Raw genomic sequence first — 10368 nt, 5'->3', positions numbered from 1 at the left:
CTCCTCCGTGAGGATGAGGTTGTGATGGCAGACTTTGTATAACCTACTGCCATGACGACCAAATTAAAGCCCTAGAACCACAAGGCACCCAAACAATCAAACTGCCAAGGGCAACCATCACAATAACTGACCACCCAGGAACATAACCTGCCCTTTGAGGAACTAAGTCAAGAAGATATTCTTACAAAAAAAAAAAAAAAAAAAGGTCAAGAAGATATAAATCAGTGCTGAACTGATGTGATTTTCTAATTTATAAAAGATGGAGATATATATAAAAAGAAAATGAGAGGAAAGAACTTCATACATTATCAGAAACACTCATATTGCCACAACTTCGGCAACCATTGGACTCTGCCATATATCGAAAAAAGAATCAATTTTTTCCAAAAAAAAAAAAAAAAAAATCAATTCCAAAATCCCTAACATCACAAAAGAACAGAAATTACAAAATCGGAACATATTAGTGCACTGAATTACAAAAAGTTAAAGTTATTTATTTTTTGATGTTTTATCTCTTTCATACTTTTTTTTTTTCTTTCACTGTACGTCCACATATCTTCTCAAATTATCACCTAATTGACAATGTCCACCTCAAACTTTCAGTTGTAACAATGACTCCTCCAAATTATCAAAACATTGTCAATGCCCCCCTCCCAAATTCTTTCTATCTCACGACAGACGCTCCATCCTGGCATTCTCCAATCGGCTTTGACAGAGCCGTCGAACTCGAACAGGTCTCGTTTTGGTTTTCTTTTGTTTTATGTTTGGTTTTCTTTTTCTTTTTCACTGATTCACTGAAGAAAATGATGTTTCATTTGGATTTTGGGTTGATTTCAAATCGTTTCAAAATTATGATCTTTGTGAGTATTTGCTCATTTTCTTCCTGTTATTTTGTATAAAATTCGTTTTTTGTTACATGTAGTGGAATGTTATATCTTTTCTTTTTCTTTTTCTTTTTCTTTTTTTATTTCTTTTTTTTTTTTTTGGAGTGTTTGGGGTGGGGGGTGCTGGGGATGTAGAATCAGGTATTGCTTTAATGCTTTGAGCATTGTTTGTAAAGTTCATTAATTTTTGGTTGGCATCATTTTGTGGTTTTTCATGAATTGTCAGTGTTCCTAATTAGAATTTCAAATTTTATGTTGTTCTTCCTTTATCTTTTATCCTTTAATGTTGGCTTATATAACTTAAATATCTCACATGTTCGTAGTGATTTGAAAATGTTGTGTTCTTGACATCTTGTAGTTGCCAAAGCTTTGAAATGGAAGTTAATAGTATTATGGTTGCAGAATCACAAAATCATATCAGAGATCAAACATTGATTGTAATTCTTTTGATATAACGCTACTACTACAATTTGCCCTTTTTTCCGGTTAAGAAAACTGGGTTTTTCTTCTAACATTTCAAAAGTTTGTGTGGCTGCCATTAATTGCTGATTGTGGTTTCCAAAAGCTTTGACTTGATTCTTACAGTTTAATGTTCAGCAATGAGGGGTCACATAGGACACTTCACTTTTATGACAGTAATGAAGACTTGATCTCTTAGTGTGAACGAAATAATCTGCAACGCTAGGAGAAAAATTTGATGCAATCTCAACCTTAACTAGCATTCAGACTCTCTTTAGATATGTTTTTTACTCTTGTGAAATTATGTGCTTTTGTTAAGTAGTTGATGATGGTTCCTCTCTCTCTCTCTCTTTGCTGAAACCTTTTTTTCTGTAAGTCTGTGCAGGCAATTGTATCCATAAAGAAGGGTGCATATCTTTTGAAGTGTGGACAAAGAGGGAAGCCCAAATTTTGCCCTTTCAGGCTTTCTACGGTGTGTACATATGACTTGGCATCTTTGTTTAGAATTATGAGAGTGTTACACTTGGTGTAAATGCAGGTTTATAGTGCTTCACATTTATAGTAATGATATTTGTTGGATCAATGGTAATGAATTGTGTTTAAGCAGCTAGTTCCCCTATAAAGAAAAGACCTAACTAACTCAACTATCTTATCATGGAGAGCTGTGCAATCTTCGATAAATTTCTTTCCTAAAACATGTGTGAAATTTTTTAGACATTTGAAGCATCACTTGTTGTGGATAGCCTGCTTATAGCATTTCATTATACAAAATATAATTTAGATTCGATACTTGATGATTTTGTACTTCTAAGAGACCGTAAAGTGCAGTTCTAGACACTTTTTTTTTTTTTTTTTTGTAATTGTTTTTTTAATATAATGCTGGCATGTTACATTTCTAATATATCAATTTAAGCACATATTTATAAAATTTTATAGATATATTTTTGTGATGTATATATTGTGTGAATTACTAAATTTTTAGGGTGTAAAAAATTTTTAGGACGCCAAAAAATTTTTTTGCGGCACTCCCAATATGAATTGTCTGGCTCCGCCACTGGGCCGTTTAGTCCACAATTCCGATGGAATTGTCACAACCCCAAGAAGAAAATTATATTTGACGGTCCTCTCATTATATGTTTGTCTTTTTCGTTAAATGTTTTGTATTCTGGCTATCACAAAACGCAACACTCTCATCATCAGTAGATCACTTCTTAGTGAAATTGTTTCTTTCACCGCATCTACTGACACCATATAGTCTACCACTCTGGTGGACAAAGCAACTATCGTCTTCCAAAAAATGGCACACCCCGACATGTCAGGAATTTCATTTTATCCAAATCACTAGCATACCATGAATTAACATACTCCATAACATTGGAACCGATAAAGAATAATTTTAGGGGAAAATTCATTTTACCCCTAAAGTTTCAAGAGTTTTTCAATTTAAAGAAAATGAGAGGAAAGAACTTTATATATTATCAAAAACACTCATATTGCCACAACTTCAATAAGCATTGGACTCTGCCATCGAAAATTAGAATCAATCTTTTCCCAAAAAAAGAAGAAAGAGAAATCAATTCCTAAATCCCTAACATCACAAAAGAATAGATAATTACAAAAAAAATCAGAACATATTGGTGCACTAAACCAAACAGCATGTGGTTAGCGAGCATCAATCATAGTAATTGTTATTTCATTTACAGAATTAGCTAATTCACAAATTGATCTATCTCTACTAGTGTAAGTGCTCTTCAAGATAAATGCAGGTTGTTTTGGATAAGGAAGAGGTGTGTCATTGCCCAACATCAAAACAACTGCTGACATGGTCGGCCTATCTATTGCATGTTCTTGTACACACAAAAGCCCAATTTGAATACATCTCGAAATTTCATTAGCATATTGCTCACCCAGTGATGAATCAACTATTTCCATGGCTTTGTCTTCTCTCCACAAGTCCCAAACCTACAAACAACATATTCATCATATTAGGCTAAAACAATATTAGGCTAATTTGACAAGTCATTATTTCACATGTTCTTACATGGCCAATCAAATTTGAGGAGGGACCATCATGATAATAAGAACTGTTCTTTTTGCCCGTAGTGATCTCTAGCAGCAAAACTCCAAAGCTATATACATCAGATTTCACAGAAAATAGTCCTTGCATTGCATACTCTGGTGACATATAACCACTGCAGTAGCAAAATGAAATTATCAAAAATAGCTCCATATTTGTGCATTGACGTAGCGTATAAACTTTCCGCGAACACAATAGAAAAAGAATTACAAAAAAACCCTTTGAATTTGCACTTTTAAGACATTTAAGAAATGAAAGTCACTTAATATGATGAACACTGTAATATATCATTATTTTGTAAAACACTTACTATGTTCCAACGACGCGATTTGTATTTGCTTCAATTTGGTCCCCTCCAACGATTCTAGCCATACCAAAATCTGCAATTTTTGGATTCATTGCATTGTCAAGTAGAACATTGCTGGCCTTTAAGTCTCTGTGGATAATTCTTAATCTTGAGTCTTGATGAAGATATAAGAGTCCTCGAGCAACCCCACAGATAATATCAAAGCGTTTTCTCCAATATAACAAGGACCTTTTTGTTTCATCTGAATAAAGAGATGAGAACTTAGAATATATGCTTATGTAATATTTATGCTACATACTAGGAATTAATCTGCTTGTAATTGGAGCTCCATTTTCAGGTGATATTTCAAGGACTTTATGTGAAAAGTAGACATACGAAAAATGAAAAAGTCCAAGCTTTTGTTTGGCAAGCACTCATAGATTAACATCTTCTCTTCTCCTTGAACGCAATAACCAAGAATCCTCACTAGGTTCCTGTGTTGGAGTTTGGCAATTATTGCTACTTCATTTTTGAATTCTTCAACTCCTTGTCCGGAATACTTTGATAGTCTTTTTACTGCAATTTCTTTCTGATTATCTAAGAGACCCTGAAATTATAGTACAAATTTCATGTTGGGGAAATAAGCAATTTGTGAATTTTTACCAAAAGTATATTAATATACATATTTGAATACCACTCTATCCCAAAAACCCAAGCTAATGGATCTCGGTCCACTTATGTACCTAAGTCCATTAGCTTATGTACTTAGGTACATAAATATTATTTTTCTTTATACTTTCTCAATTGGAACTCAACACTCGCAAAGTGCATTCATCACATTTCATTTATTTATATTGCACATAAACATCAAGGATAAAAAATTGGTGCATTAATACACATATGAATTGAAATTATGCAAATTTTTGGAAGTCCTTGAAGGAGAGTAGTACCTTATAAACTGAGCCAAAACCTCCTTCTCCAAGCTTGTTAGCAACAGAGAAATTATCTGTGGCTGCAACTATGATACTTAGATCAAAAAATGGTAAATCTGAATTTCTTGTACTCTCATCAAGCTCCCTTGAAGATTCTTCAAAGTAGGTTGAACTCAAGGCAACAGTAGGTGCATATTTGCTTTGCCTTTTTCCTGTTGTCAAACGCAGTTACATATAATGAAAGGTGCAGAATTGATATGCAACTATGAATTCCTACAAAAAAAAGGTCCCCATAATGAAACAGAGGAAGTACACTAACTAAAGAAAATAATGAAACAGGGGAGAAGAACAGGAAGAATTCAAGTCTATAATTTTAATTGTTTATCATTGATTGAAAATAAAGAGTGAAAAACATTTGGCATACCTTTTTTCTTCCTCATTACCAACCAATATGCAATGGAGACCACAAGAAGCAACATTAGACCAATAGAAACTACAAGAATCGCCACCATGCTCTTGCTCTGCATAACACCATTTTTCTTTGCATATTGAGCTGACAACCAAAAATAGAAATATTTTTAATAATGACGTCATAAATCTGAGAAGGTAATTGCACATAACTGTTTTCTAAAATAACATCTTCCAAATAAAAGAAACATGGTAAAGAAGAATACCTAGTACAACTGCATCCACACGTATATACAAATCTTGTCCTGCGTTGGCAAATGTTCTGATGTCCACCAAGTCCCCGTGCCATGACAAGCACCCAATCCCTCCCCTTGTCTCATCTGCACTGCTGTATGCCGTACAAGAACAGTTCCTCAAGCACTCTTGCTCACATTCCTTCAAACTCAAACTCATGTCCACACGTGCCACAGAAGTATCTGGCACCTTCACACGTACCAGCTTCACAAACCCTTCACCGTTTCGGCACATGGATGCTCCTTGCTTCCTCGAGCACCCGCCCGACCCAACTCTCATGTTCCAATCACGGGTTGAGTTGGGTTCGAGTCCGGGTAAGCATGTGCACCGGAAATTGTCGGGTTCATATGGATTGCAGTTACTACTTGGACCGCACTCTCTGTACGTATCACATTCTCCCGGGAAGGACCAAAATTCGACCCATTTATTACCGTTCCATGTGAGCCGGTGAAGGGTTCCTGATTCATCCAACACAACTCTTGTGAAAACTGTGGGATCAGTGGCGCCGTACATGGCAGTGACCTCATCTTGATTGTCCACAAAACTAAGATTGGTTAAATTAGGTAGCGTGTTGGGTGCACCGCTCCATCTTCGGCCGGTCCAAGATCCGCCCCGCCACAAGGGAGTTCCACCCTTGTACAAGAACAATTGTGGGTACCCATTTGGGTTAATCCCATATGAGCAGGTACCGGTTCCCGGGTCATCTTCGGACTTCCAAGATGTTAGAGAACGGTTCAACCCTGTTCGCCTGTCTAGGCCGAGTTTCATGGATGCAAGCAGAGTATTGGTGGGATAGTCGAAGCTCTGCCACGTGACCCTTTGGTTGTCTGGTAGAACCAAAACAAGATTTCCAGAATCCAAGAGCTGAGCCATAGAATTGTTTGTGGATGAGACTGAAGCGTTTGTAGACCAGATAGGGGTGCTTCGGTTTTTGCTCTTAAGGACGAGGTTTCCATGGCCGTTGATGGAGAGGACTCCGGAGGTGTCACTGAGAGGGCTGTCTCTGTTTGCTACCCACACGACAGTTTGTTGAGGAACTTTGTGATTGTGATACCATATTCCAACGTAGCGGCGGCCAGAGTTTCCGGGGCTGAAAAACCCAAGTGCAAAAGTTTCTCCTTTGGAAACCAGGATGTCACCGTCTTTAAGGGGCTGGTTCGGGGAAATGGTGTCAAGGGAAATGCAAAATCGGAAAACGAGTAGGGAGAGAAGCAACGACGTATTCAATAACTCTTTAGCAGGATTCATGGTGGGTTTTTCTTTTCACCCTTTTTTCTGGGTGGGGGGTTGTTAAAGACGGATCGAAATCAACTAAAGAGACTGAAGCTCAACTTGGAAGGTGTTCTTTTTGACTGCTTTTGTTTTGGTCAAAGTCAAAAAGGTACAATGCGTTCTCTTTATTTTTGAAACTACTTTTTTAATATTAAATATTAGAAAAGTAGTTTAAAAAGGAGAAATGAGTTGAGCCATAGCATTGAACCTGTTCATTATTCCAAAGGCTGCGCCACTGTTATGTACAATGAACCTCACTATAGTGTACCTAAAAAACAAACCTCAATATAGTGAGAAAATGAAGCTGAACGAGCTTTCTAATTTGATGATACATACAGCTATGCGAGTGAGGCCGGCGTTAGGAACTTAGGGCCCCAAAATTTAAGGTCTCAAAAAAAATTTTATTAAGGCCCAAAATTTTTTTTAATAAGGCCAAAAATAAATTTTTAATAAGGCTCAAACAAATTTAAACCCAGGAAAACAAATATGTTATAGAAACATGAAAAAAAAAAAAAAAAACAAAAACAAAAAATCTGACAAAATCCCGCCGGTGTCATCTGAGCAGAACCCCGCCGGAGCAATACCACCGTCGTGCTGGGAGCGAATCAACCAAATCCGGTGAGCGGATCCTTCGCCGGAGTGAGAGAGACAGGAGAGAGGGAGACATGGGCGAGGGAAGGAGAGGGCTTCTGAAAGGGTCTGAGAGAAGGAGCGTTTGAGAGGGAGAGAGAGAGGGAGAAAGGAAGATAAGCGTGCAGGTGTGGTGGGGTAGGGAGAAATAAAAAAATAAAAAGAGAAGAAGATAGGCGTGCAAGTGTGGTGAGGTAGGGAGAAATAAAAAAAATAAAAATTGCGGGATGGGCCCTTTGCCACATAGGATGTTTATTGGCAAAATGAGGGCTAAATATTGCATTCTAGCATTTCTCATTAAAAAAAAATAAAGTCTTTAATCATGTTTTCTTGGACACCACAACAAGAAAGAAAACCAACCGTTCAAATACAAGGGCCGCACCTTCTGCCATTTTTCTCTTCCTCTCCAAGTCTCTCATGCCCCGTTTCTTAACAGTGCGGAACAGTACTGTTCTAGCTATAGTGTCATTCTTTAAAAAATAATTTTTTTTTTTCTTTAAAAAAAAAAAAGAAAATAAAAAATATTAAAAAACTTAAAAAAAAGAAAAATACTCCAACCCAAACTGGCAATAAGCTGCAGACAGAAGCATATTATTTTTTTTCTCTTTAAAAAAAAAAGGGAGAGATAGGTGGCTCAGCCCACCCTCAAGCCAAAATGGGTGGTCAAATTCACCCCATTTAATAAAAGGGTGGTCGGAGCCTCACCCCATGGTTGGTAATGGGTGGTTCGACTTCACCCCATGGCCACAAGCAGATGGTCCCACTCCCCCCTCGAAAAGGCTGCCAAAAAAATTAAAAAAAGGGGAGGGGAGGGGATCATTTTGGGGTGGGTCAAACCACTTCAATGGGTCGGGTGGTTTCAAACACTTATATCGCACAGTATGGGTGGTCAACCACCCCAAAACTTTGGGGGTGGTCCCAGCCACCCTCAAATGCACCCGGTCCCCTTATTTTTTTATTAAGGGGTGGCTCATTCACTCCCTACTGGGCTGGGGGTGGTCTCAACCACCCCCATATCAAGCCATGGGGTGTAATGGACACCTCATTTCTTTCTCCTCCGCTTTTTTTTTTTTTTAAGAAAAAAATAATAATAATAATTTTAATGCCCAAAACGACACCGTTTTGGGTTGGGGTGTTTTTTTATTTTTTTATTTTTTTTTAAAGTTTTTTAATATTTTTCATTTTCTCTTTATTAAAGAAAAAAAAAATCATTTTTTAAAGAATGGCACTGTAGCTGGAACAGTACCGTTCCAGCTACAGTGTCGTTCCGCACTGTTGGCAAACGGGGCCCCAGAGTTCAAGAAACTTCATGTTTCATAATTCCTTTTCCAAATCAAGTCTTAAGGCCCAAATAATTTTTTAATAAGGCCAAAAAAAATTTTATAAAATTTTAAGGTCCTCAACATACTTTTTTGAGGCCTTCAACATGTTTTAAAAACATATTATTATTTGTTTACAATATTAAGGTCCTCAATATGCTTTTTTGAGGCCTTCAATATGGTTTAAAAAAATAATTTTTTTTTTTTTTTTTGTTATAATATGGAGGCCCTAGCATACTTCTGCACAAGCATAACGGCCACAAGGCCCACAACATATTTTTTTTAAAAAAAAATAATATTATTTATTTATAATATCTAGGCCCTTTACCGCACAAGCACTTGCTAAACAATGATAACACGTTCTTGGCTCTTGGCTGCACAACACAACAAATTTATAACTAAAATGGCTTTGTTTGTTGACAAGCGTGCAAAATATAGAATAATCTGACGTCATAAGTTTGTTGACAAAGTCACAAAACAATCTGACAATCATGTATCATTATGATGATTAAAACAAAATAGCAGAAAAATAAAATGGCCTTGTGCATTCACATTTTGTCGCGCCTTGAGTCATGTCGCTCAATTTAAGTATAAAGAATAAAGAGTTAAGGCAAAATAGTAATTTTAAATTCAAACAAAAAAATAATATTAAAATAAATATTATTTAATTAATATTTAAATATTAAAAAAATAACGGCTCCATTTCACAATTTTGCCTAAGGCCCCCAAATACATTGGGCCGGCCCTATATATATATATATATATATATATGGAAACTTTACTTTGGACTCTTGAACTATTACTCCTTTTGACATGCCCCCCTTAAACTCCAAAACCTCTCACTTTAGACCCTTGAACTTTCAATTTGTTTCATTTTGGACCTCTCTGTTAGATTTTAAACGTTAAAAAGGTGATCCACGGTCGGGCCACCTTGTAAACTTTTTTTCAATTTTTTTTTTTAATTTTTTTTAATAGAAAGAAAATTGAAGGGTAATTTTGTCTTTTTAAGATTTTTAACGGTAAAAATTGACGGAGGGGTCCAAAGTGGGTGGTAGTTTAGGGGTATATATATATGATAAGTGTTATTATATGAATTAAATGATTAAATTTATATATTTTTTATTAAAGTTTTGGAATAAGTGTAGATTTAACATGGTTTCAGAGCCATCTCTATTTTAATTAAGTATTTCATGTGTTAGACATCTCCTATTAAAATAGAATTTGAGTCCATAAATGAAGGAGAGTATTAAAATATTTGATTAAATAGTTAAATTTATTTATTTCTATCTGTTTATGTTTTTTGGACAAATTGTAATTTAACAATAATAATGATTTCCGTTAAACCATAAATAGTCCTCCAAAAAAGAAAAAAAAGCACAATGATCTTGATGTATTTATGTGTTGTACATTTCATGTTTGTGCTTTATTTTACTTAACGCATTCCATGCGTTCTATCAATTATCCGTGAGATCTTTATTGGTCTATTGGAAATTCAAATGACTATTCAAGGTTATTTTAATCATTCTACTTAGCCAGGAACACTTTTTCTTTTTCTTTTTTTTCTTCCAAATTGCAAATGATTTTAATGAAGAGGAGCTTTTGAATTCAAACTTCGAATTAGAGTGATCACCAAATTCAAAGTTTGACAGGGGATTGTAAATAAGAGCCCGTTGTATTTGGATGCAATGTAAAATCTTCTTTTCTTCAATGGAAATTTCATACATCAAGTAAAAATATCAAATATAATAGAGATGAACATACTGTATTGTTAATTCAAATTAATCCCATCAACTTTTACATTCGTTCT

General features: G+C 35.6%; 1 protein-coding gene across 1 annotated transcript in view; it reads right to left on the bottom strand.

Moving 5' to 3' along the window:
• LOC132169993 (uncharacterized) overlaps nucleotides 1–7376 on the bottom strand; it is an 11316-nt gene extending 3940 nt beyond the window's left edge. Inside the window, exons 1-7 of the mRNA XM_059580921.1 lie at nucleotides 5313–7376; nucleotides 5063–5191; nucleotides 4657–4850; nucleotides 4103–4313; nucleotides 3731–3968; nucleotides 3385–3535; nucleotides 3009–3305 (exon numbers count right to left, since the gene is read on the bottom strand). Of these exons, the coding sequence (XP_059436904.1) occupies nucleotides 3009–3305; nucleotides 3385–3535; nucleotides 3731–3968; nucleotides 4103–4313; nucleotides 4657–4850; nucleotides 5063–5191; nucleotides 5313–6588 (2496 nt within the window). The 5' untranslated portion in view covers nucleotides 6589–7376. The remainder of the gene's footprint in view (nucleotides 1–3008; nucleotides 3306–3384; nucleotides 3536–3730; nucleotides 3969–4102; nucleotides 4314–4656; nucleotides 4851–5062; nucleotides 5192–5312) is intronic.
• Nucleotides 7377–10368: the final 2992 nt, after the last annotated feature.

Source organism: Corylus avellana, chromosome ca2 (assembly GCF_901000735.1).
Source record: "Corylus avellana chromosome ca2, CavTom2PMs-1.0".
In the NCBI taxonomy this organism is placed as follows: Eukaryota; Viridiplantae; Streptophyta; class Magnoliopsida; order Fagales; family Betulaceae; genus Corylus; species Corylus avellana.
The sequence above is the reverse complement of the archived record's forward strand: the minus strand, read 5'-3'. Positions and strand labels throughout refer to the sequence as shown.